This window comes from Falco cherrug, chromosome 16, assembly GCF_023634085.1.
Source record: "Falco cherrug isolate bFalChe1 chromosome 16, bFalChe1.pri, whole genome shotgun sequence".
Classification (NCBI taxonomy): domain Eukaryota; kingdom Metazoa; phylum Chordata; class Aves; order Falconiformes; family Falconidae; genus Falco; species Falco cherrug.
In genome coordinates, this window is record NC_073712.1 from 3947080 (window position 1) to 3974692 (window position 27613).

Consider the following 27613-nt stretch of genomic DNA (forward strand, 5'->3'; position numbering starts at 1 on the left):
GAAAGCCCCTCTGATCTTAGGTTTCTGATCCTAACATCCCCTCTCATTCCAACGTGACAGTCAGCTAGCACTTGTGGACCATCTTTTGTCAAGGTTAGTATAATTTTGGGTCCTTGGCTTTTGGATGGCCTTGCCATGTGAATTGTTGCCTATTGAATATTGAATACTGAAAAATTCCCAGATTTCATCTTTGGTCCTGTAGCCCAGACTGATCCCATCTGTATTCTGAGGAGCTGAATTGCCTTCCAGTGCTTGTTTTTTACCAGTATCTGCATAGAGGAGCTGGGACTTGTAATCTAGACAGCGCAGGTGAGATGAATCCAACCCCCTGTGCTCCAGGGTAAATAGGGGGTGCTTAAGCACGCAGCCCCGCTTTGTCCTGGAGAAAAAACAGGCAACCACTGCTGCATGGCAGGGATGATACCTACAGGAGGGACTCCGTCCAGCCTGCAGCATGGAGAAAGGCAGATCAGCAGCGTGAAAATCAGACTGCAGTTTTGTGAGACGAGAACAGCTAGCAGCTGATCCCTGCTACAGAGCCTGACATCCTGATTTTGCTACCACACATTCCCCAGAGAGGCTCGGGCAGCTCACAGCTACGATGGAGCCCTGGATGTGTCTGTGCGTGGTGGGAGGAGAGGCCAAGGAGCAGTGGTTTTGAGGGTCGAAGGACATCCAGCTTTCTGGAGAAAGGGGTTATAACAGAAGAGCAGAGATGAGGAATACATCCTGTAGTCTCAGGTCTAGAAGTAATGGGGAGATTTTTTTTATCAAGACCTTGCTAGCCCGCACCCACAGAAATGGTGACTGGAATTCCTTTGCAGCAGACTGGTGACCGAACTAGGCTGGGCTGTAACACAGCAGAACCACAAAGGCAGAGCAGAGTGGGCTTTCACATGGGTGTGTTTCAGGAGTCTGTTACAGGGAGATAATTACAGGTCGTGTAAGTAACTGCAGTCCTGGGACTTGCCTATGTCTCATTTCATCACCTTTCGTGGCCGTTTACTCCTCCTGTGCCTTGTTCCAGTTCTGCTTTGTGGTCACGATGTGTCCTCTGGCCCAAGCAGAGACGGCGTGCTGGCCTGCTTATTTTTTGGCTCCACTTGTCGGAGCAGAAAAGAGGGCTAGGACATTTCAAGGGCAGCTGTTTCATGAGCACAGGCCTGAAATTGAGAAGTAAAATAAATGACTGTTAGTCTTAGAAGAAGCATCGAATATGGTCTGTTGCTGAAGTTCAGCATTTTTGTCTGTGATGGCCAGGGTTCTTTTTTCCCTGGCTTTTGCCCACAGAACAGCCTGAAATGTGCAGCTGTTAAAAATGATGTTAATCCGCTGATTGCTCCTCAGCGTGGGAATGTTCAGTCATTGCATCAGTTTTGCTACTGAACACGCAAATATAGTAATACCCTTGTGAACTATAACTGGAACAGGTCATATGTATCCCAGTGTCAGAGCAACTAGAGAGCTAGTCAGCAATTTACTGTGAGGATAGAAAACTACCTGGGATCTGATGCTGAAATAGCCAAAAGAAGCAACTAAAAGGGTGAAGAAAATGGAATAAAGGTAGAGAAATGAGAGCACAGCTCTGTGTGAATCGTCTCTGCCTTTGCAAATAATACAGATGAAAATTTATTAGTCATACTTTCAGTGGCAAAAGCGTGTATTACAAGAACTGGGAAATGAATGCAGCAACCAACTAGCTCTCACAAAATAGCACTGTGTCCCTGACCCGTGTGTTGGGACGTAGTAGTTTGCTCCATGAAATCAAAGTTTTCAGAAGGAAGTAGAGCTCAGCAGCCATAAAAATAGCAGAACTGAACCTCGTGCCTAATGCTCATCGCAACCAAGTAGCGCGAGAACAACGTGCAAGTCTGGTGGCAGCCTGCTTTTGTGACAGCAGTAAGAAACTGCATAATTAGTGATTGCTGCTACCATATAATGCTTCTTGTATGTAAAGTTTTGTCAGCGTAGCTTTGAAAAACAGATTAGGCAGGCCAAAATAGCAAGGCCATATTTAGTAAAAAGAAGGGTTTCCTCAATAAATGTAGTTGTGGGTCTAGAAGGTGTAGGTGGAGCCCAGCACTGTGGCTCACTGCTGGTCACATTTCCTGAAATTAACCTGTGACTCGACATGATGCTGTAGGATGTCCTGTTAACTGTCTTGATTAAGCACGTACTCCAACTTTAGCAATGTTTCTTAGTTTAATAATCATTGACATTGTTTTTCTCTAAGTGCTATCTGGTTTTATAACTTGAATGACTGGAGTTCCCACTCAGGGTGTTCTGATAACTTCGAGAAACTGGAGTGAAAGGTCCACAAAGGAGGCGATTAGGGAAAAGGCAGGAAGAGAGAAACTTTGCAGGCAGTGGCTGCAGCAGCAGAGTTTCTAGTAGGACTGGAAATTAGCTGGGTGGATTTTACAAGTCTCCCAGTTCATGTGCAGTTAGTATCATCTGCTAATTCAACATAACTGGAACAAATAATGGAGGGGGAAAAACAGAATAAGGAAGCTTTAACCTATGTGAAAGCTAGTTAATTTCTTCTTCCTCTGCGTGAGTGGATTAAAAATCATGGCGTTGCATAATCTCTAGCCATGGAAAAGGTTACGTCTGCCTGGAATGTTATCTGCTGTAGCAGTTGGTAGTTATGAATGAGTTCCCTAATCCATTGACATAAATGTTCTGGCAGGCGCTTGCAAACCTCCTTGTTGTCTAATGCTTTTCAAGAAGACTGCCCTTCGTCAGGTGTTAGTGACTGATACACGCTTGGGAGATGGAACTTCACGATAGCAAAGGCCTTTTATACAGATACAGTTTTTAGGAAAAGACTCTGTGTGTTGGGAAAGGAGTCTTTGGAGGTTTTAAAAAAGTTTGTCGTCTTGTAACTTTGTTCAGGAGGCCAACTAATGCATATCAAACAAATGTATGTTATGTAAATTTCAGTAAGTGCTGATTTGCTGTTACGGTTTGATTTGTTAAATCTATAGAGTCTCTCTACTACATACGGACATAATCTTTTTTCTTCTACAGGCTGTTTTCTGTAGGATCTACTTGTTCTTTCTCCTTTCAGACAGACCAAGTTGCAAATATGAAAAAATCATAAGATCATTCAGTGATCTTCAAATCAGATGATTCAGGTATATTTGTGAAATGGGGTTAACTTTAATGTAAAGCACCTCAAAACCTCAAGTTTTTGCCCATATCCACATTTTCTATGAGATCCATTCTTATGGTGTGTAGATTTGCTAATGCTTGAGTCATTTTGGACTAGACAGGTTTTAGCTTTTACTCCTAATGCTGCTTATCTCTGAACTAAGCTGTACTGCACAGCCATTTAAAACCTTCTTTTTGAGTATGATCAATATTTTTCTCCACTAGTGCAGCATCCAAATTAATGGCTTTCGATCATGTGCGTTTCTTGGACATGTGCGAGCAGCAAGTGGGAGAGGAGGTGGTAAACGGCTGTTTTTGAGATGGTTAGCTCTGAACGTCCTGCACAAGATACTGAAGTGAAACCAGTCTAATTATGTCTGTTACCTAGTGTTGGCTGAGCAAGGGGGAAGCTGGATTTCTGTTTACTGGTAGTTATAAAGCTGTGGAGAGCTTAGTGCATTAGGGCTGTGCTATATTTAAAAGGTACCCTGTCTGTCAAATGTCCCTATTACAAAATGTTCTTTGCCAAGATCATGGGGTGGGCCTCTCCTAAAAGCTCAATTGTTTTCAGAAAATTGGTTAATATGCCATGGCTGTGGCATCTGTACATGTCTTCACTTTGTGCTGTTAAGTCATTCCAAGACCATTTTAAAGGTTTTGTGGACAGCTACATGAAATGTCATTTCACCACTTGTAGAGTGGAATTACTGCATTTCTGAAAGATGAAACTATTATTAATGCAAAAAATAGTCTCTTCTCCAGTCTCTCACCCTGTCTGCTGCAGACGCTTAGTGCTATCTTTAATTAGGAGACTGTCACGGCTGAATTAAAAATAACAATTCAAAACCTTCTGTGAACTTGGGCCAGCCAGATTGACAGCCGTGAGACTTAAAGGCTTTACTTATCCCCGGAGCAGCTGGAGCCCTGACAAACAGCACACCAGCAGCCTCGTGCTGCTCCCGCAGTGTCCCACGGAGGGGGCTGGAAGAAGCATTCACCCAGTGGTGCTGAGCGTGCTGAGACTTCTGCTGGTTTGAGGTTTGGTCTGCATTTACCACCGAGAGGTTCACTTAGTGATGGTGGTTTTGTGTCAGTGTCTTGTCTGGTTGACAGCCAGATTGACAATGGCAAACTCGTTTCATGCAGTCCACGTTTAGAGCACGAAAATGTCACAGTTTTGGTCACGTGTGATGGGGATTGAGTTGAAATCCTAGGGTTAGAGCGAGCTGCTTTGTACATTAATAGACACTTTAATTAGCAAGCTCTGCAATAAGACCTATCTTCTTGTTCAAGATTTATTAAAATTATGCATAAGCTCTGCTACTGGCATATGCTAATTTATTTGTGAATCTCTTGGATTATTCAGTAGCAGAGTTGAATATTCTTCATAAGGGTAGCCTTTGAAGACTGTTTCCTTGAAATAAATAGGTTTTTAAAAATCCTGGCCTTTCTTTTGCTTGTTGTCTTTGAGATAAACACTTATGAAACCAGCTGCAGTTTTGGCTAGAATATTGATGGGTTGCTTGCTTGTCAGATTAAAAATGAGCCGGAGTGGACTGTTCTGGAATACATTTCAATTTTAGAACTTTCCACTTTCAAGAGCAACCTTATTGAGGGCGCAAATGGGCACCTTTCCTCTGCACGAACACCTCATTATGTGTGTTGAAATAGGCATCATCTCTGCTTTTTCAGTTTTGTATTTTTTTTTAGTGGTATTTTCCCTTTTTTAAACTCCCACAAAATACAGCTACAGTTCCTGGCTAATTTTGCTGAAACGTGACACTAGTCAAATATTTTTGTGAAAGAATTATTAGTCACATAAGAAAGAATGTAATGGAATATTCTTAGAAAGTGTTATAACTGTGCTTGACATGTAAAATATTTATCCAGGCATGTAAACAAACCAAGAGGTGTCTTGCCAATGTACCACCATAAACCATAGTTATTTTGAAATCTTGAGCAAGATGTTTTTCAGTTCTTGAAAATAAGGTACCAAGTTCTCTACTGACATAAGTTGACAGAGTGCTAATGGTTGGCTTTACCTAGCTGAAATTTTAGCCTCCGCTCTTGTTTCCCTAAAAATAAGATGTGTTTTCCCAAAGAGCTGTAATTGTGCTAAATAAAACCCTTCTATTTTGGTTTCGGATTACTGTAGTATTACTTGCAGAGTTTACTCATGTGACTGCACTCTAAAAGGTAGGCCTTATGTTTGTTTTGCTTAATGTGAATCACGCAGTTTGCTTGATTCTGAGAACTCCATCGCTTTGACACTGAGAGTCTTTGCTTTGCTTATGCCTCTGCTTGTACGGAGTATCTCAGCCCTTCGGCTCGACGGTACAGCTGTAGCTTCGGTGGCTTTGTCTGAGCTGGCTTCCAGCCACTTGCTCTGCTGTCGTGGTGAGATACAGCAATGCCTCCTGCTGATGCAGGGTAATCACCCTGGCCGGGATCCCCTACCAGCCTGCCTCGTACCAAAGTTAGGTAAAGATCTCCTGTGCTGTAGTATGACACTTGAGTTTTGCAAAGCTTACTTCTGCTCTTCCACGCTGGACACAAACTGCTGCTGAACCTTTAATCAGTGTAGCACTGCCCGGCCCTGCAGGTCGAGGGGCTGGCTTGCTATGCTGTGCCCCCTCCCCATTCCCATTCTCTCTTCCCATTCCCATCCCCCTCACACAGCCCTCCCTTGGGCCCTGAAACAGAGGTGTATAGGTGGATCAGAGCTTATTCCAGTACATCAATAAGCACTGAGCTCCTCCTGACTGTAGTACAGGTGAACCGCTCTTTCAAGACTGGAATATTTACTTTCAAATTTAATTGCATTCATTAAACAGTGTGCAGCTTCCCTGTCTTGGGTGGTGGTGGGTTTTTTTGGGTTTTTTTATGTGGTATGCTGTGTTATTCTGAAATCTCTTCGGTGAATAGCTACTGTAACTGCCTTCAACTTTCAAAAATCTGCCATCTATTGTTAGTTTTTCAAGCCGCTGCCATGTAATTGGTTAAAAATGAATGGCAGTTGGAGTTGTAGCAGATGAGCTGGGAATGAGTGAGCAGTTACTTGTTGGGATTCCTTCCAGAGAAGGAAGGTGGAGTTTTAAGCTGCTCACAGCCTTTCTAAATAAGAGTCAGAGCAAGTAGGTGCTTTTTGCTCTGGGTGAAATACCAACAAACCTTTTGTAGGAAACTAAAAGCTCAGTAAGTGAGGAGAGAATATTTCTTTTTAGTCTGGATATTCTCTCTACTTATGTTCTGCTGTAAAATAATCCACTCATATTAAAACTGTTGTGTATTTCAAAATACACTGATTAATAAACTGATCCTCCTCTCAAGAGGATCCACACCGGACAGTTGCTATGCTAATATAATAAGTAGGGTAGTTTATTTAGCCTTTATGGTGCTGCAGGCTGGGTGTTGGTGTGGGGGCCCTGTGTTGCAGGCCGAAATTGCAGGTGATGGTGGCAGCAGCTCTGGGTACTGGGCTTCAGGCACTGTCTGCAGGTTCTGGCTCTCCTAAGGCCACTGGTGGAGGAGATGGGGAGGGGTTTACGGTGGGTTCAGCCCCTCAAGTGTGAGCTGAACTGTTAACTTATACCCTGCTGTCTCCCCCTTGCTGATTTTTGGGGTGAATGCTCTACTGCATGCTTTCAAAGTGCAACAAGCTGCCTCGATGTTGAGCACTGTGTGCTCAGGGGGGATTTTCATAGTCCTGAATGATGGAACCTGCCTGTTGTGGCTTAACCCCAGCCGGCAGCTAAGCTCGCTTACTCTCCCCCAGTCGGATGGGGCGCAGAATCAGGGGAAAAGGTAAAACTCAAAGGTTGAGGTAAGAACAATTTAGCACTTGAAATAGAATAAAATCAATTAGAAGGGGGGACAAAAATCCAAAGGGAATGGAAAAAAGTGATGCTCAGCACCTGCTGACAGATGCTCAGCCAGGCCCCAAGCAGCAATCGCCCGGCTGCAGCTAACTGCCCCCGGTTTATATACTGAGCTTGATGTTATGTGGTATGCAATATCCCTTTGGCTAGTTCGGGGCAGCTGTCCTGGCTGCGTCCCCTCCCCATTTCTTGTGCCCGTCCAGCCTTCCTGCTGTCAGGGCCTGAGAAACGGAAAAATCCTTGACTTAGCGTCAACTAAAACCATCGGTGTGTTATCGTGAGTCTCACGCCAAATCCAAAACACAGCACTGCACCAGCTGCCAAGAAGAACAAGTGACTGTCCCCACTGCATGTCCCTCACCCTGTGTAGACATGCGCCTTAGTGACGAGAGCCTGTTGCTCTTCCTTTACGTTCTCCACAACCTCTTCCACAGGCTACAGGTGCGTTATTGCACCTCTTTCTGTATGGACTACATAATCGGGCGTTAAAAGATTAAAAGCTTGCCCCCAAACCAAAAGTAGTAAGTGCTTGTGATATAGTGTATATATGTACAGTACAAACATGAGATAGTAAATTAGTGACAACTTGATTTTACTATGTTGGATTGTTTGGATTGGTTTTAAGGCATTTTTTCATTAATATGTTCAGGTGCAATGTACTGTTAAGACTTTTAAAACTTGTCACTACACACACATGCTTTATCACTAGCATGAGTCAGGATGAGAATGGTTTCCTACTTCAGGCTCTATTTGCATTTAAAATAATATATTATTGGTGATATGTGATATATTTAATTCTGTTGATCTGTGAAACTGTGTTTGGAGCAATCTCTGAGCAATCCAGATATATCTTAGGGGAGAGTGTCAAGAACAACAGAATAGACTGATTTAATATTTGAATTCGTAGAGGGTAACATTTCCAGGTGACATAAATGTGTAATGCCTCTGCAATGCTGTGCATAGGCACCTGAGCGCTGAGAGGAGGTGGTACTTCCCTTTGGGACTCATTAGCAATGTATCTTGCAGGCACTGACATGGCAAAATAACTTATTTTATCCTCAGTTGATGTAAATTTGTTTGTCTGAGGTCTTCTGGACTTGGGAATCTGTATGCAGGTGGTTATGCACATATTCGGAAATTCTGCTGGTTGATGCCTTTCTGCCTGCGTAAGGGGATGTGTGGCAGATGAGTGGCAGGAGCATATTTATTCATCTGCCATTAAAGGTTTAGTAGCACACTGCCTTTTCTGCCACACAATTCCTGCAAAAACAGGCTGAACTGGGAATCTGAGGGGGGAGAGATTTGGGGGGGCTTTTTCTGAAAAGAGGAGGCTTGAAACAAAGCTGTTTGTTAACAGTATAGATTTTTATATTCAAATGTTTCATGAATCAGCTGGGGGGGGTGGGGACTTTTAAACTGAAATATTTATATGAATCAGACATCTGGGCTTTGGGGGAGTGACCATTACTGCACAAACAGTTTAAACTCTGAAGCTTTGCTGTGACTTAGTGCTTCCCTCTATGAAAGGAGGATTTCAGGATATTGGTGCTGGTAGCACTGAGAACATATGAGCCGCCAGTAAGTAAGGAGCTGTGTTGTCTGAGAAGGGGGTGCTTGGCAGAGGGTTTGCTCTAGAGTTATGCTAGGAACTGTGGGTGATTATTTCTGTTCAGAAGTTGTGATGGGTGCAGGTATATCGGACTTGGGGTTAGAGCTTTCTCAGAAATGCTGTTGTCCTTGTGCTTTTTTTTCTTTTTGTATAGCCTATAATTGAAAAGCTTGACTTCTTGTAGTGTAGGTACAGGAACTGACACTGTGTGAAGTTGAAACCAAGTTAGATTTAACTGCCTAAGAAGAAAAGATTGAAAAAAGTAAATACCATTTTAAAATCTAAAGGGAGAAGGTAGGTCTTGCTTTTATGCTTTGTTAAAACTTTTTATTTTCTGAAAGCTTTGTAAGTAGTTTTGCAGAAAATGGTGGAACAGGCAATGCAAACCAAAACTTAGTTGTCTGCTGCTATTGCTCCTGCTGGCAGATTTTTACAGAAGTATTTGTAGCTTAATCTAACACAGGTGAAGACAAAGTGTAGCTCAGGTGTCACCTGGCTTAAAACTTTATTTAGCTTAGTATTCTGTATTTTAGTAGGGAACATTTGTTTTTCCTGTCTCTAGAGGAAAATATCCTGCTCATATTTGCAACAGCTCATCTTTTACCAGTTTTTCACCAGTTTTACCCTGATCAGATCTGCATGCTCCATCCTTCTGCCTAGAAAGGAGGTATATATTATATGTGGGCATGGCCAGCTTTATTTAAATTGCTGACTGAATTTAATCAGATAGCACTAGCAAAACTGCCATTACTGTAGTGTTAAGAAGCTCTTTATGAGGATCAAATAGAAGAACTATCATTTTTCAGATGACTGTCTCCAACCCAATAGTGGAAATAGCCTTTATAGGTTACTTGGTTGTGGTCTTTAGTACCTTGAGCCTCGCAGGGAGGGAAATAGCCCTAGCAAAACATTAACCTGTTGCCTTATTCAGAAATTTTGTTCCCTTTTGAAACACCCAGTGATAGGACATTATGTGATGCACTTCATCTAGCTAGTTGATGAGGCTGCCACAGTGTAACCTTCCTATTTTGGAAAAGCCTGTAATAAGTTACTTCAAGTTAATAAATCGCAACAATTTTTCTGCATATATTAGTCTTGGTGATTGTAAGTTGGCAAAAGAAATGATGCTGTCAATGTGGGCTGATGGAAAAAGAACGATGTGAGCTTGCAGCGCATAAACCTAGCACTGGCAGTTACCGGAGGACCCGGTGAACCACGGGTCTTAAATCAAGGTGTAGATGTACAGTGTTAAACCATTAAAACCATATTGCAAACTGTAGCTTTGAATTGCATTTGTAGAAACAGTGGATTTTTGTTAAGACTCAAGTAAACGAGTAAGTGTGTAAACTTTGCTAACAGTGAAGCACTATGCACAGAATAGGAGAAAACAATCAAGCATTTCATCAGCCTTCTTGCTGTCTCTTGCCAGAATTTGCAGGCTGTCCTGCATTGCATCAGTCCTGTGGGACATTATTTTCCATCCATAACTTGAAACCAGATGGAAGATGAATCCTCTGTATATTGATAGACTTATTTCATAGCAAGGGAAAAGCCTTCTGTAATGTGTCTGTGCTAGTTCAACCTATAAATCACCCTTTTATTGTCTGGTTATGTTTGTGTTCAGAAAATGAAACAAGGATCATTAGTAGGTATGAGAAAAGCATGTTACTGGCTCTGGGTAGATTTTCTATCTGATGCAGGGTGAGTGCACTCCTATGGTGTTCTCCTGTGGTACAGGCTTATCTACAGGTGCCAGCGAGTGGCCAACCTCTGACCTGCCAAGTCTCACGTTGCCTTGAGCATCTCGTTTGATTCAGCTGCAAAGGGCAGTGCCTGGGGCTCAGACCCCTGTCCTAGAGGGGATGCTGGTCCAGGGCAGCCTGATGACACCAGCTTCCCTGCTTAGGTGAAGCTTCACATGTGGCCCCTCACCTCTGGAAGAGGGTAAAAACTGATCTCCTAGGGGAGTCTTATGCTTAAAAGAGAATAGTAAGTGGGGAACCACGTCTGTACTTGACAACTGGAAAAATGCTTTTAAAAAAATGAAAACCAAAGCACCTACTAATGAATGAGGCCTTCTGAATCTTAAAATGTTTTAAGACTGCAGCATTTGGCTGAAAGCAGGGGGTAAGATTTAAATGCAGGATGTGTCATTGCTTTGGAAGTGCCTTTCTTCTTACGTAAACTGTGCAGTACTGACAATGGGAGCCCATTGCTCGCTTTTATTTTTGACTAGATAAAGGACAGATAGGCTTGGGTTTACTCCAAGCAACTTGTGAAAGGCAGCTTCTTGCATTTTGAACTCTAGGGGAGTTTGATACAATTTTTACAGAAGATGTGTTTTAATAGGCAGTTTTTACACTGTGTCTCTTCCAGTTTGCTAATGGTGCTGTGTTTCTCTCTTACTGGGAAAGCAGAAGGGAACAAAGCAGAGCACTTATTAGACTAATACAGGAGGCTTTGTCTAGACCAGAGCAGGCGCAGCCTGGCAGGTATTTTTGCAGTGCCCTTCTACGCCGTTTCCTTTTCATGCTTTCTCCATTTTAGGTTTTAAAATCCTCAGGGACTTCCAAGTTACAGGTGTGGGATTGAACAGAAGCTGGGGCCAAAATTCCTAGGGCGTGACTCCAGTCTCATTCATGCAAATTCAAACCTGCTGTTTTCAGTGGATTACCTTCATATTTACAGGAGGAGACCCCAGATCTGTTTTCAGTCATTATTAAAGCACACTTTACTTTTTGCCTTTCTTTCTAACAGTTGGGTTACTCTCGTTCTGCACAGCCCTCTGGAATGCTTCCCTGCAACTGGGGAATTTTTATTGCCACTGAACTGAGCTGGCAAGCAGTATGGTGGGGTTTTTTTCTCTTCCTCCCTCTCTCCAGGAAAGTATGCATCTGATGATCAAAAGCAAATAGTTTTAATGAAAATTAGAAAGTTGGATTGCTGCTTACTTGCCAATGTGATATTTTTTCATAGCCAGTTTGATCACTGCCTTTTTATTTCACCGAATTTCAAAATTGTGTAGGCTGCGCAAGAGCAGCCCAGTTGAGGAGATGGACGTAGTGGTGAGTACTACACGAGAGAGGCCAGGTTTACTCAGCGTGGTGCAGGACTGATACAGCTCGAAATCCGCAGGTTGTGTACAGCACAGCACAGCCTGGGCCAGCGCATCTCTCCTGGCTTGGGTATCTCTGTGGTTTAGATGTACCCTGTAGTGGTTCACTAACCCTTACGCACAGGAAAGGCTTCTCGTTATTTATCTTAGGACTGTGAGATTTCCCTTTGTCTCTCCAGAGGACAAATTGAATCATTGCAAATTTGTTTTTCTGCTTTTATGTTTATAGAAACTTTTGGCATGTTCCAAGGATAGCTTTTAAGAAATTGTGGTGGATTGGTCTGGGATAGAGTTAATTTTCTTCATTGTAGCTAACACAGGGCTATGTTTTGGTCTTGTGCTAGAAACAGTGTTGATAATACCGGTATGTTTTAGTTATTGCAGAACAGTGCTTACCAGAGCAAAGGCCTCTTCTGCTTCTCACCTCACCCCACCAGCGAGCAGGCTGGGGGTGCACCAGAAGTTAGGAGGGGACAGATGACCCCAGCTGACCCAGGGGATATTCCATACCGTATGACATCATGCTCAGCATATAAAGTAGGGGGAAGAAAAAAGCAGAGGAGGGATGTTCAGAGCAATGGCACTTGTCTTCCCAAGTAACTGCTAGGTGTGGTGGAGCCCTGCTTTCCTGGAGGTGGCTGAACACCAGCCCGTCAATTGGAAATGGTGAATGAATTCCTTGTTTTGCTTTGCTGGCATGCCCAACTTTTGCTTTAGCTATTAAAGCGTCTTTATCTTGACCCATGAGTTTTCTCATTTTTACTCTTCCGATTCTATCCCCCATCCCATCTAGGGGGAGTGAGCAAGCAGCTGTGTGCAGCTCAGTTGCCAGCTAGGGTTAAACCACAACAAAAATTAAAGCGTGGCTAAACTTTTTGAAAGGCATGCAATTATATTAGAAATACATCTTGTTCTAAAGTAGTAGACTGTAGAATTAGGTCAGGCACACCCTGCATATGTGTGTTTCCTGCTTGCTCATATTTCTGAGAATAATTGTACATGAGAATGTTTTTGTAGATTTATAGGAGTGTTGTCACCTTAAAAATGAGTTGTTTGGAGTTTTATTTTAAGTCATTGTGGTTATGCTGTGGTTTAGGAAGAGGGGAAGATTGCTAACCATCTGATTCACTTGCTCAGTGTGCTGGTCGTTCTTCACAATTCACAAACCAAATGGTGAAATAAGGTTATTCACTTCTGCTCCCTTACGACTTGCTTCTTGTCGTGCCAGATGACAGTCAAGCAGTGCATAAGCTGTCCAATGTTACAGTAAAGGGCTTTACTCTTCAACAGATTCTGACAGCTCAGCTTTTCATGATTTTTCTTTGAAGTTTCTGTGAAGTTCTGCAACCTTGATACCTAAAATATTTTGTAATGGCTCTTTAAAAAAAAAAAAAATCCCAAGGATAAGGAACAAGTAATATAATAAAAAGTTAGAAACCTGCAAGTCTGTACTGATGCTTTTGATATCTTTTGCTTAATAAAATATCTGACATCTAAATGGATTTTCTCTGCTGGACATGTATTTGAGTTTCTTTTCTTTGCACGCATCACCGATGTACTGTTTATGGTGGCCTCTACGAGTTAAGCCATTCGGCACTTTCCAGTAGCTGGATGAGAACTGTATACCTTGGGAAGTGGGTTTGGACATGCCACATATTCATTAGGGTGGGGAAGGATAACGTGCTGAAGATCATCCCAGCCTTTTTATATTCCAGTACACTTCCTTCTTTCTTAAGAATTACGTAGAACAAGGATTAGCCTCTTTATCTCTGCAAAAGGTTTGTAGCATCAATTGTTTGTGCCAAAGATGCAATGCAAACTGTTCCCACTTTGTGTTTAAAAAAAAATTTTTTTTAATGTCCTTCCCATGTTTTTCTCTCAACAAAAGTGTTGGCTCTAAACAACTTCAAATAAGGATGACTTCACCGTGACCATCAGCGCATGGTTTGGAGAACAGAGATGCTTGTTCAGTTGCATAGCTCATTTTTAACATTGTTGATGTTCTGGAGGGAGGAGGGACTTAAATGCTCCAAGTTAGGCAAAACCAACAGCCAGAGTCAGATGTGAATTTTGATTTTTGACTGTAATACTTCCTTTAAAAAAAATAATCAACCAACCAACCATAGCCTGTTTAGGAGCTCTTTCTGTGATTTTTAGTGCTGAACGTGACACTAGGCTCTTGATATTCACGAGTTCCCAGCTCCCAAAATACAGCTGTCCACAGGCTGTGCGTTTTCCAAGTTTTCTGCAGACTGGTCCCTACCTGGTCCTTCAGGATCTGAGCATGCCAGCAAGTCAGGGTGTTCATTTACTGCTCGTGATTGGTTCTGTGGTACCAGCCAATTCATGCTTACCAGAGGGTAGAAACATGCATGGAAACAGACCTCAAAAGATTGTAACCTGCTAGTATTTGTCCTGCTAACTGCAGGGTAATTGCTGGTGCACAGCCAGGGCGCTTGAGCAGCAAACGTGCAAAAAGTCAGCGTAACACCTCGTTAGTTAGTGGCCCTGATGCTCTGGCTAGTGCAGAAGATGGTGTCTCTTCTGTGTCCCTGTTTTCTCTCATAAAAGACTTCCCTGCAGTGCTTCCCAGGGCTGTTAGGAGGAATGAGCCGTTCATATTTGTAAAAAGCTTTGAAGATGAATAGTGCTAATTATTATTTATAGGTATTCATTCTCACCATAGGTAGTTCACCTTGATCCTGGGCATGAAAGAGACCAGGACATTTGTAAGCTGGTCAGGCATGAGTGTGGCCTTCTGAAGTCTTTATGTACTAGTTTTCCTACTGGGTTGTATGTGTGATTGCAGTGTATTTGTCATGTTAAATGACTGGTTTGGACATTTATTCTCCCAGCCAGATGTGCTAAAGGAATCCTTACTCATTTACCTCAATTCTGCTGACACATGTTGTGTAGGATTTGGGCATGCCAAGAGGGGACAGAAGACAGGAAAGCACCATTAGCTTGGCCTGAGTCGGATTATCAGCAGGGCTGAACGTTCAGCTTCCCGTAGATTTAATGAGGAAAGTCAGATTTGATGCTCCTAAGAGCCACCCCAGTTGTGAAGAGCATCTGTTTCTGAATCTGCCCACGGCTGCAGTTTTTGGCACCTTTCGCTGGTGCTGAACTTAGCGTAACAGAAAAGACTGAGGAGAAAGGTGTCAAACAGCTGGGGCTTTTTTTTTTTTCCTAAAAATCCTGTTTAGCAGATTAAGCATGAAAAGGCGGGGGGAATGATCAGGGGAAATTCATGTATTGTAGTTCCTATGTATCTGATGATAGTTGTGTAGTTTCTGAGATACTGTAGTAGAGGACTCCGCGGAATGGCACACAGGGTCTCTGGAACTGTGCATGCATTTAATTCAGAGCTTATGGTGACGAGCAAAGATGGCAACATTCATCAAACCCAATTTGATTGTTGTGAAAGTTCAGTCTGCAAGCATTTCACGCTATTTGACATCACTTAAATAGGGTTATAAGGCAGGCCGCTTGTGAAGTTACGGAATGTAAGTGTCCCTTGATAAAATTAATGTTTGCCTAGATATGAACAACTTACTGATCTGCTCCATGCCTAAATTCTTCTCTCTGCAAAGTAACGTATTAAATAGTCAAGAGGTTGTTCAGGCAGTGCAAGGGGAGTTTATCGGCAGAACTGCAGCAGTGGAGCACTCTTGAAAGAAAAGAGGCCTAAGAAGTAAATTTTATGCTTATCAAGTTTTCTTAATAGAGTTCTCGTCAGCTCACAGGGCAAATCTGGTTCCCAAGTGAGTGTGTTAGCATCTCAGTTTTATCAGGAAGCTTGTTTCAATATATAAAAGCTGGCGGGGGGCGGGGAGAGTCCCTGAGACACAACCCAGTATTTGTGTTCTGACAACTAGCTAGTCTCAAAAACTACTCCTCTTAAGGGCTTTCCCAAGGTGATTTCCCAAGGTGATAACGTATCCATGCAACGAGGATATTTTTTTTTTCCCCATCTCAAAACACATTTGCTTAAGTAAATCAAACTGCAGTTTTAAAAACGGTGTTTGGGCAGTCACCAAATTTTCAAGCATTTTGGTCAAAAAAGTATAGCGTAATTACGTTTGGAATTCAGTGAATGTGTTTGAAAGCACAGTGTTAGTTGTATAAAATATTTAACACTTGCAGTCTGGAAAATCCCATTTCCTTGCAATAATTATGATAGGCTATATGAAATAGGGGAATGGTTGACTTGTTCCATTTGATATTGACAATTCTGGAATTGATTTAAAGGCTTTTTTTTTAGTTTTCCTTCCAGGGTGTTGTACCATATGTGCGTTTGCATATTTATGTTTACTTTAAACAGTATTTTCTCCATGTTTACTCGTTTATATAGGTCGTTCCTGGAATAGGTTTATCCTGAAGTTGTGAGTGGGGCAGTTGGCGTGTTCTGCTTCGGTGCAGCGTGCTCCGCACATCCGCATCCCACTGCCCAGCATCCCGCCTGCCCTCGCTGCTCTGACATGTGTAAGAAGAGGGCAGGAGGTTGCACGGGTTTTTGCACGGGTTTTTGCACGGGGAGTTTGCGTTGCCCTTCGCTCAGGCAAAGAGGGATGGATTTGTTCACCTGTGACCAAATGCAAGGCAGCATTCACAGGGACTGCTGAGGTTCTGGTGGGACTGATGAGTGGGGTCTCTCCAGAATCCAGGCAACCGGTGCAGTGGGTGCAAGAAAACAGCCTGGAAAGTTTTTTTTTTCCCTCGGGAAAGGGAATTTTCTCAACCAGCTCTGGGTGTTTGGTGAGAGGAGAGGTTGCATAGTGATGCACTGCGTGCTGCGTTTGCTGGAGCTAAGGTGACTCTCCCGGGCTCCTCGCGTTGCTGTTCCTGCCAGCCAGCCAGCACCTTTAAAAAAAAAGGAAAAAATACAGTAGCTTTTCACATGGTTTTGCTGTGGCCAGAGATCTTCCTTCTGATGAATGTCACATGGTGCATAAGCAACAGATTTTCTAAAAATAAAACAGATACAATAACGCTGGCAACTTAGTATTGGTTTTACGGAACAAGAGGAAGGAATTGTTAATCCTTTTTCAAATTTCTAATTAAGAATGAAATGCTTACACTGACTGCCAGTAACGATGGGCTTGAAACCCACCACTGAACTGCTCATTAAAGGCCTTCGTCCTCAGCGGGTCCTGACCAGAAAACTCGCCAACTCTTATTTGGCATTTTGTTGTTTTATTAGTGCTGTATTTTATCGGGTTTGCATCTAGCCGTGGCAGTGTTCTGCTGTGCTTTACAGAGTGCACCCGCGGGCCCTGGAGTCTTAATTCAGCCAAGAAAAGGACACAGGGCAATTGTTCTGCAGGGGGGGAAATTGGGAAAATTTATTAATGAGGAAATTGGTGTTTTATGTTTGAGAGGGTGAAAGGAAAATACTTCAAGCCAAGAAAGGAGAACAGTTTCTTGTCCAAGGCAATAGCAGGACAAAATAAATGGTGAAGAGAGAATGAGGGACCGAGATCTGTTAGGAGATACAAAGGAGTGAGGCGGATCTGAAAGACAGGAACAGGGAAGAAGAATTTCACTTAAGAGTAAGGTGGCCAAACAGCAAAACCAGAAGATGTCTTTCTGCATATGCTGAAAGAGCATTTAAGATTGGGATGGCATCGGTTGAGGCATTGTGTGTCAGGCCAAGCCAGGGTACGATGGATGCAAGGCTGCTGCAGTCGTGGCTGTTCTATGCGATATGAGTATTTCTTGTAGGACTATATTGGGTTAAATACTGAGACAGCAGAGTGATAAATCAAGAAGGGAGACCAAACAAAAGCAATGACTGGGAGCAGGGAACCTCCTAGTCAAACCTCAAGAGTGGTTAGGAGGCAATGCCTAAGCTGTTAACTGGGAAAATGTTATATTTTGGGCTATAGACATGTTACAGAGCTCATTTTGCCAGTGCTGGGGAATCAAGAGAGATATAAACATTTTTAAAGGGCTCTAGTGGTCTGGAGGTCAGGCAATTGCCCAGGAAGGTATTTGCAGATCACACGTGTGATCTAGTGACATCAGTGGCTTTAGACTTAATTTTAAAAAAGCAAAAGGTTATAGACTAAATAGATCCCTGGTTACTTTAAAACCTTTTTTCCCTTCTTCCTAGGTAAGTGTAGGGGCATAACTAGCATCACAAGCCTTTCTGAAACACAGTTAAGTATCTGAAGCAATGCCTTCTGAGCCTGAGGGACTTTGCTTGAAGTACCAGGTACAGGGATTTGACCTTCGTTGCTTGAGAGTTTCTTCCAAAACTAACAACCTGGTATTTTCTCTCCTAGCTCTTCTCTTAGGAAACGCAACCAACTCCTCACATCACGGAGGCCCAGCATGAATGTTAATTCTGCTGGTGGGACAGACTGGTCAAGAAATCTGGAGTCCAGTTGCTCTGTGGAAAACGTAACGGTAGCAGTCCATGAGTCAGAAGAAAGTAATGTGGTGCTAGGAGGTCACAGCCCTGCTGCAGTTCCCAGGACTGAGGGTAAGGATAATGTCTTTACCTTATAGAATCTTTACAGGAGATACTTTTGTGTTGGGGTTTTTTGGGGGTTTTTTTTGAGGAGTGATATATTTTGGAAAAATTTCGGTATCCCAAGGCAGTGTGCAGTGGGAAGTATGTACCCTGCCTTTGTCTGGCTGGTGTGAAGGACAAGGGTCCACAGCAGCGTTTAGGTTCTTGCTGTCTTGACAAGATCATCGCACAGGTATGCTCTGGCCGGCCAACTTGCAGCTTCTTCTGAGGTTGTCCTGGGACAGTCCTGATGAGCTGTGTGCCCACCATGGAGTGGGCATCAAGCACTGCTGGCTTGAACCACCTCTGGTGTGGTGCGTGCTCCTGCTCCAGCTTTCCTGTGAGAGCAGTTATCAGTGCTAGGAATCTGTGTCTGTATTTCTGGCCCTCTACAGTTCCTGTGCTCCTGCTCTTTACACGCTGAATCTATCCTGCTTTAACGAGGAGATTTAACCATCATGGTTCATCGGGGAATTTTTTTTTATCCAAAATCCCACTGCCGGCTCAATTTGAAAACGCAGTCTAGTTTTATGTCATGTAACGTTACCCTGACAGTTATGTATATTGATATCCTTTGTTATGGTATTGACTTAGTTTTCTCATTATGTTTTTCAATAAATGATATCTTACCCTTGCAATGTTTGTGTCTCTCAGGTTTAGATTCTGAATGCCGACACACTGCTTGTCCAGTAAATCCGCAGATCAATAGCATGTTGTCTGCTCCTGAAGACACGCACAACTGTCACTTCCAAGATGGAAATAAGAGACAGTCAGAATATTTTAATACGCAGGAACGCCATGGATGCTGCACTTTGTCTTCAACCAGCAATTCACAAACAGCAGCTCCAGAGAAAGTGACGCTTGTGGTAGATGGCACACGCTTTGCAGTGAATCCACAGATTTTCACTGCTCACCCTGATACTATGCTTGGAAGGTGGGTGATTTCCACTATTTTCAAGATACATCAAGGGGTCAAATGTTTGCTAAAATGGAGCAAACCCCTAATGTTTGTTTTGCGATCTCATCTGTATGCACAAGCAAAGCAAGGTTGACCTCTCTCAGAACTTGGCTGTGAGGCCTTGAAAATGTGACCAGATGTAGAGAGAGCTGGTAGGTCTGCAGATAAGATTCTCCCTTCGGTCCTCTTCCTTCAAACAATAATTAGCTAGACATGGTCTCCTTTTGCCTTCTCTTCAAGTGTTTGCCTTGTTTGTAAGTAGTACATCTGTTCACAGCTGATAACCTCCCTTCCAGAATGGGGAAAACGATAGTGCTTCATCCCCCTCCTGCTGTTATCTTTTGATACTGTCCCAAAAGAGAAGTTACTCGGCTCCCTGTAACGTGGCTTAAAGGTTGGAGTCTATTCCTGCAAGAAGCAGCACTCATTTTCTGTACCGCCAGCACTTTCACCCATCTCTGACCAAAGGGAGACAGTTTCTGTTGGGTTACTGACCCTTGCACAGGTCGTTGTGTAAAAGAAGGGGTGAAAAAGCATGCGGTGATTGTCGGTTAAAGGGCTTTATTGCCAGGGTATTTTCTGACCCAGGGTTGCACGATCTGTTTCTTTGGGCTGTGGCTTGTTCCGTACCGTAGAGTAGCTATAGTGACAGAGTCCACCTACAGAAGGACTTAGCAGAGACAGCTCTTGTGCTTATTTACTATGTAAGAGGTTGAAGTAGAGGTTTCAGGTTACTGTGTATATGTGTCACGGCTGGTTTTGTTTAACATCAGTGCTCCTGTTGGCCTCTAGCATGAATGAATTTAAATATACTTGTGCATTTATATAGATTTTTATCTGTTCAGAATGTTTGGACCAGGAAGAGAATATAATTTCACCAGGCCAAATGAAAAGGGAGAATATGAAATCGCAGAAGGAATTAGCTCAGCTGTGTTCCGGACTGTGCTGGTAAGGAGATGTTTGCAGATTTAAAAAAAAAAAACACCAATCTGTCACATGTGCAAAACTGAGCCGTCTCCCAGGCAGCTGCACACCCTCGGGACATATTCTTTTATTACTGGTTTGCATTGTGATTTTCTAAAAATTATAGTAGACTTTGGTATGAGTGAACATCGCAGATATTTGCTTATGTTGCCTTTTACCTTTCTTGAGTAGTGCAGTTTAGTTCCTGAGCTGTGTCATGATCTTGTGGTTGCACATAAATGCATATTGCATATAAGATGTTATGAAACCCTATGCCATGGGAAAAGTTTTAACTGGAGCTCACCATTTATCAGACCCAAGAGGATCTGCATAGAGACATAGGTTCTCAGACAAGTAGGGCTGTTTTTACTGCTCACAGAGCTATATATAGCCTCTGTAACTCTCAAATATTTGTTAACAAAACAAAGAACTAATTAAAAATTATCAGAGTCCCAAGACATTCTTAATTTTTCTCTCCAAAACCTGTTCTTTTATTTGCAGGATTATTACAAAACTGGAATCATTAACTGCCCTGATGGGATTTCCATCCCGGACCTTCGAGACACATGTGATTACCTCTGCATAAACTTTGATTTCAACACAATCAAATGTCAAGATTTAAGTAAGTATAGAGAGAAATCAGCTCTTAGATCGTGGTGTTGAGCCCTCTGATCCTGATTCAGTCAAGTTCTTATTAGTGTGCTTTAGTTTAAGCATGAAGTTAGGGACGCCGCTGTGACTCACTTTAAATGCGTTGCCTTTAAACAGCTTTGGTTTTTGTTGCGTCAATCCAAAGTGAAGTGATTGAATCATGCAGAATGCAGGCACACTACTCGAAAAAGCAAACTGAAATTGTAAAAATTCTAGCCTCCTTGTGTGACAGAGGCCGAGAGTTTGCTCTCACAGCCGAACAAAGTGAAGGCTAAAAGCAGGGTTATAACTCCTGTCTAAAAATGTACCAGAGAATCATGAATAATTTAAGCTAAAGGATGGTGGGCAGAGCAGGAACCAAAGATACCAAAGCTGGAAAGTACCAGAGGGTTCCTAGTCATGAAGGGATCGCATTGAGAACAGCTTTTTGCTGGGTATGCTGGCAAAAAAGTACTTTTAACATAGGCAGATCTGTGAAAGGCACTATACTGAAATGGGGTATATCATAGCACAGGCTGTGGGTAGAATTTTCTACCTTGTCCTCTTGATGAGTGATCACAGAGAAGGCACAAAATGTGCTTTCATGGACAGAAGTTGCTGCTGCAAATTGAAGTCTCATAATTAATTAAATTATTCAGTCTATTGCTGTTTCACTGTATTGATTGGACCTTGGTGGGTTTTTTTAATGGTAATGTAATGGTTCTGCAGTGTAATTTGCATTCCATTTGAAATGCAGTCCAGTACATTGCTTTTGCCAATTCGGGAGCTGAAAGCTGTTGATGCATCTGAACATATGTTAAGGATTTTGTGCTCTTGAGTTTATCTGGAAAGTGTAGAGCTGGGCCATGTTTTCATACTGTGTAAGAAAGCTCATCATATGATTTATGTCTCATTAGGTGCCCTCTTACACGAGCTCTCCAACGATGGTGCTCACAAGCAGTTTGATAGCTACCTAGAGGAGCTAATTCTGCCTATAATGGTGGATAGCGCAAGGAAAGGGGAACGTGAGTGCCATATTGTTGTGCTGACAGATGAAGACACCGTGGACTGGGATGAAGATCATCCACCTCCAATGGGAGAGGAGTACTCGCAAAGTAAGGGCTCTGCACTGGGGCTCCTGGCTCTGTGTTCAGCATGCACTCAGACATCTGGCCATAAGGAAAGAACCCATTCCCAAAGAGCAGTCTTCCTCCAGGAAGAGGTGCTGGCACATGGAGGCCCGTTTTGTACTTTCCTTCTGAACTGGCTGCTGCCAGAGGCAGGGTACCTGGCTGTTAGAGCTTTGGCCGGCCTGCCTGCGTTGGTAATGACAGCACTCACTGCATCTTTCCCTTTTGTTTGTTGCCTCCTCCTTGGCCTTTTCCTGGCTGCCTAGTGAGTGAATACTCTTTGGTTTACCCACCCATCGCCATCCAGCCTGTAATATGCATCACTAGTTTCCCACCAGGGAAGTGCAGGTAATCCCAGTGATGAGAACAGACACCTGAAGTAGATCGTGGAAACCAGACCTGGGTTTTGGCACTCCCACAGCTGAGAGACATCAGAAACAGGGAGAGGTTCTACCTTGTAGATTCTAATCAGCCTTTTTATTTCCCAAGTCCTTTACAGTTCCAAGCTGTACAGATTCTTCAAGTACATTGAGAACCGCGATGTTGCAAAAGCAGTATTAAAGGAACGGGGCCTGAAAAATATTCGCATTGGCATTGAAGGTAAGGTATTTCTTCAACAAAGGAAACTGTGAAACAGGTGACTTCAGAGGCAGTAAAGCCTGGTTTCCTCTGGACTCTAGGTGCTTCCTGTTTTGCTTTGTGTTTTACTAGGCATTTATTTTCATGTGACTAGTAGAAGCTGGGCATGTTCCTTCACCTCTATCGTGTTACAGGGAAATTAGCCAGAAGACTTAAAAGTTAAGGGAAAGTGAAAGATATGTAGCGTGTACCAGTAAGCCTTGTCTCTTTAGGACCAAGTAAACAGGATGCAGGAGTCAAACACTTCCACTTGCTGATCCAAGAATTCCCTTAGGGACCTTAGAGAATGTTGTGCTATGTCCTGGGAGACTGTCTCATTTTTATGGTAGCTATGTTTGCTCACAAAATGGCTAACGCTGTGCAGCCATTGATCGTGACTACAAACAATTCTCTTCATAGAGTTATTAGGCTGGAAAAGACCTTAAAGAGTCCAGCCGTTAATCTGGCACTGCTAGGTCCACCACTAAACCATGTCCCCAAGTGCCACATCTACACGTCTCTTAAATACCTCCAGGGATGGTGACTCGGCCACTTCCCTGGGCAGCCTGTTCCAACCCAGTTAGCCAAGGGCTGCTGATAAATGATGGAAAGTGGCCTGGTGAGCAGTTTGCCAGCTCCCTCGGTCTGCTGGGGTGGATCCCATCTGGCCCCATAGACGGGTGTGTGTCTGAGTGGTGTGGCAGGTCCCTGACCATTTTCCCTTGGATTATGGGGGCTTCATTCTGCTCCCCATCCCTGTCACTGTTTCCCCTTGGATTGTGGGGACTGGGTACCTGGAGAACAGTTGGTCTTCATTCTACTAAAGACTGAGGCAAAGGAGGTGTTAAGTACCTCACCCTTTGTCACTGTGTTTCCCCCTGCATCCAGTAAAGGTTAGAGATTCTCCTTAGCCCTCCTTTTGTTGTTAATGTATTTATAGGAACATTTTTAATTATCTTTTATGGCAGCTAGATTGAATTCTAGTTGGGGTTTGGCCCTCCTGATTTTCTCCCTGCAAACCTCGCAACATCCTTGCAGTGCTCCTGAGTTGCCTGCCCTCTCTTCCAAAGGTCATAAACTCTCCTTTTTTTTTCCCTGAGTTCCAGCCAAAGCTCTGTTCAACCAGGCTGGTCATCTTCCCCACCAGCTCATCTTCCAGCACATGGGGTCAGCCTGTGCCTTTAAGCTTTCCGTCTTGAAGAATGTACAGCCTTCCTGGATTCCTTTGCAGGGGAAAAGGGAATGTTTTTTGCAAGCCAATAATGGTTAATGTGGAATGTGAGCATTTGTCTGCCAAGTCCTGGCTGATCCCATAGTCACTCCTACCTCCTACTCCTATCCTTCTGGGATCCTGTTGTCCCTTTGTGCAAGTTAGAGTTGTGTAGTGCAACTGACTGGCTGTCTGTGTTTCCAGGGTATCCCACCTGTAAAGAGAAGGTGAAGAGGAGGCCTGGTGGCCGATCCGAAGTGATATACAACTATGTTCAACGGCCGTTCATCCAGATGTCATGGGAAAAGGAAGAGGGCAAAAGCCGTCATGTTGATTTCCAGTGTGTTCGGAGCAAATCTCTAACAAACCTAGTCTCTGTGGGTGATGACGTTTCGGAGGACCATGAGGTTATAATGCATCACCCCCCACAAGTAGATGAACTGGACAGGCTAAACGCACCGTTCTCCCAAATGGCTGTTAACGATCTACCAGATTAGTCGTGGCTCAGGGTGGATAGTCCTGCTTGGTGTGGGAACGTCTCAGCATAGTTTCATCCCCGGTGATGGAACACAAACTCCTGCAAGGTGCTTTATCCTCGTTCATGCTCTTATTACATTGTCATATTTCAAGCATGTTAATAAAGAGCCACACACCATAGTTTAACTGTGCAATCAAAAGCAACATAACCTCAAACAAAAAGAAATTATGCTGTTTGTTTCTACTACAAAAGCTTCCAGATTGTTGGATGCTGAATATTTTAGCTAAAGTTCTAAAAGAAGAGCAGAGGTATTTAGAAACATCTTGTTTGACATGAGAGAGGAAAAGTCTGGGCCTGTCAAGACAAAGCTTTCATTTACCATTAGGCACTTAGCTTTGCGTTTGTGATAATCAGTTACAAAGGACCGAACATCAAAGCAGGACAGATGATCCTCTTTCATCAACCAGCAGAAATGTAGCACAGTTGTGACAACAGAATCCTGAGTGTGGAGGAGTCTGTTTACACTGCCACCTGGCTTTGCATCCAGCATGTTGTACTGCTGGTCTGGGGAAGGATGAACTAATTCAATAGGAAGCATATGCCTGTCCACAGGAATTTCCCGTACATACTTCTCTGTAAGATGGAAGCATTGTTTTTAGGGATGTTGTCTGTTCAGTAAAACAAGTAGATCATGCGGAAGGAAAAAGCAAAAAAAGAAGAGACTGTAGTTGATACCTTACCAACAAAGTAAATCTGTTTAGTAGCCTAGTAGATGTAAGAAGCTTTCTAGTGGTGACTGTGCATGCTAAAGACTTTAAGTTGTCTCCTCCATCCCCCTGCTAAGATGAAAAAAGCCAGTGGGAGGAGCTCCCAGTACAGACAGTTTGCTACCCGAGTAGAATCCTTGATCTCGTCAACCTTAGTCAGTCAGAATTCCTGTAGACTCTCCAAGGAGCACTCTACCGTTGGCAGCTTTAAAAGGTCAGTTGCTTTCTTCCCAGTTTGGAACTGACTGGACCATTTTGCTGTCAGGCAGGTAAGAAATACCGATAGTAAACCAGCCTTCAGTAGAGAAAAATACACGTACCTGGGAACAACTCCCCTTTGCTGCTCTGAACGTTATCCTAGTCTGTGGTTAAGGCTCTGTTCATTTTGGATTCGGGGCCCACAAAGCTGTAAGTAGTGACACACTCCAGGCTGGTTTAGCTCAGTTACGTGGAAGTCTCGCTGGTCCTGTTCCTGCAGCATGGAGTTATCTGTAGGCTTCCTTAACCCCTGATTAGCACGGTGAATTCCTGATGGCCACAACAGAGCCGCACATCAGGCAGAACGAGCCTGCCTTGCAAAGCCATCATTTCCAGTGGCTCTGTAGAGGTGCAGCGTACCCAGAGCGGAGTACTTAAATGTTCCCTCACGAGGTTCTTAAGTGACCTTCTGCTCTTGCAATTGACTGCTGCTCGAACCTGTACCACTTACACGTTGAGTTACCTTTGCAAAACAGAGGTGGGTATCGGTCTGCCTCTAGAAGGTTTAATCCCTTGTTGTCAGGGTTGTATCATCAAGCAAATTTTTATTATCCTTAGTCTTGTCTGCAAAGTGTGTGGTAGAGTTAGCATTGAAGATTGCCGTTAACTGTTTGCTGCTAATGATGTTTGGTTTTTTCAGTGTAAGTAATATGACAATATCGAGCACGAATTTTCCTGAAGATTTACGAGTATTGTTGTAGTTACGAGTAAGAAAATCTCTGCCAAGGCATGTACTTGCTGATACATTTAGTTCCCATTTGTATGGATACAGGTTCCATTCTTTGCAGTGTTTCTCTTTTTGCTTCTTTCCTAAGTGCAGTAAATGGGTTTCTTCTTTTTATAAGTGCCTATGGGAAGATTTCCAAAAGCGCTTTAGGACCTCCTGAGAGTCCCAGGGGTTCAGATGCCCAGGTCCGCCTGACTATTTTTGCAAATTTCTCCCTGTGTGTCATTGGATCAGTATAGTGAAGTGTCCTTCAGTATCTGCACAGAGGTGGTGTGCAGTCACTTACCATTATTGCTCTAGATGAATTTCTATTTTTGTAGTAGAGAAAGGAAGACATATGGACCGTTAACCTTCCAGCTAAGGGCCAGACCAACCCCATTACTTGCCTTGGTAACGAGCGGTTCCCACAAGTCAAGCAAAGGCACTGGTGAGGCTGTCCGCCCAGCAATGATGGAGCTTGCCCCCCCAGCCCCATGGATTATTTTTGTGTGTGTGTGTATATTTATTTTTACAGCAGTGTAAGTTTTAAGTAAATGTGTATTGGTATTGACCAGCTGCCTTGGAGCTGGAGTTTTATATGTGTTCCGCTCGAAGGACCTGAAGTGTGCGTGGTGGTGAGCACCACCCTGCAGGACTGTGTCAAGCCATCATCTGACTTTGACAACACTTGATGGGATCTGACACCTAAGTACCGTACTCAGCCAGAACAGATCCCACCAGCGTCTGTCCCTGAGCCCAGGGTCAGCTAAGGCCTCTTGAAGGATTTGGCCAGTTTATTAAAAATAGTGATCGCAGGCACTTAACTGCAGCAGGCTGTTGCCTGAGAGCTAAGGCCTGTCAGTGCCTTGTGGGAGCTTGTTGGTTCTCTGTGTGATCAACTGGACCTGGAGCTATTCAGCCTCCATGATTTCCGTGCAGTTTTTACCACTCCCAGTTGTTTATTGGCTTTCCCAAGTAAATAAAGATTAATTCAGGATTTAATTTTTTTTTTTTTTTTTAGTAGAGTGAGTCCCATTGGAATACGAAATCAAATTGAAAAAGTACACATTTGCCTTCCTTCTCTCATGGTCACCTACTTCAGCTACAAGGTCAAGTTTTGTCTTATTCTAGATATACTGAACTGTTACCCCTGGTGTGTTTGAACTACAGATGTATGGTTTCTTTTCTGTATTAAAGTATAAATTATATTTGGCTTGTTTGGCTCTTAAAAAATGTTTTACATGTGGAATAGAAAAATGGGTATGAGAAAGATTCCCCGAAGGGTTTGTTTCCTTGCTTCCTAAAGTGTGGCCTGTGACCCCAAAGTCTTAGAAGGAGTTTTGCATCAGACAGAGCCTGGTTGATCTGGCAGGGACCCCGTGCAGCAGCTGCACGGAAGTGTTACTACTGTTTGTGCTGAAAGAACCTCAGAATTTAACAACTCGTTGCTGTGATCTTCTAAAAGGAGCAGATAGCACAGGTATGAGATGACATGACTTTTAACCCATAAACTACACGGCATCTGTAATGGGCCCTGGTGCTTTTTTTCATTAGTATGCTCTCCACTTCTGCCTGCCTCCGACAGCTTTAGAGCAGGTCTGGCTTTTATTTACATCTTCATTG

At 43.3% G+C, this 27613-nt stretch overlaps 1 protein-coding gene across 4 annotated transcripts; it reads left to right on the forward strand.

Annotated features, from left to right (window-relative positions):
* On the forward strand, window positions 1-27198 carry KCTD20 (potassium channel tetramerization domain containing 20). 4 transcript variants are annotated; one of them, XM_027816537.2, is made up of 8 exons: window positions 1-93; window positions 18043-18242; window positions 18927-19206; window positions 20076-20178; window positions 20695-20815; window positions 21741-21938; window positions 22443-22553; window positions 23986-27198. In XM_027816537.2, the coding sequence occupies exons 2-8, from the start codon at window positions 18092-18094 to the stop codon at window positions 24276-24278; spliced, it is 1257 nt and encodes a 418-aa protein (XP_027672338.1). In that variant the 5' UTR covers window positions 1-93; window positions 18043-18091; the 3' UTR covers window positions 24279-27198. The 4 variants fall into 4 exon arrangements, with proteins under 4 accessions (XP_027672338.1, XP_027672341.1, XP_005447073.1 ...); XM_027816540.2 differs by lacking the exon at window positions 1-93 and adding an exon at window positions 5251-5349; XM_005447016.4 differs by lacking the exon at window positions 1-93 and adding an exon at window positions 8493-8609.
* The last annotated feature ends 415 nt before the right edge of the window (window positions 27199-27613 follow it).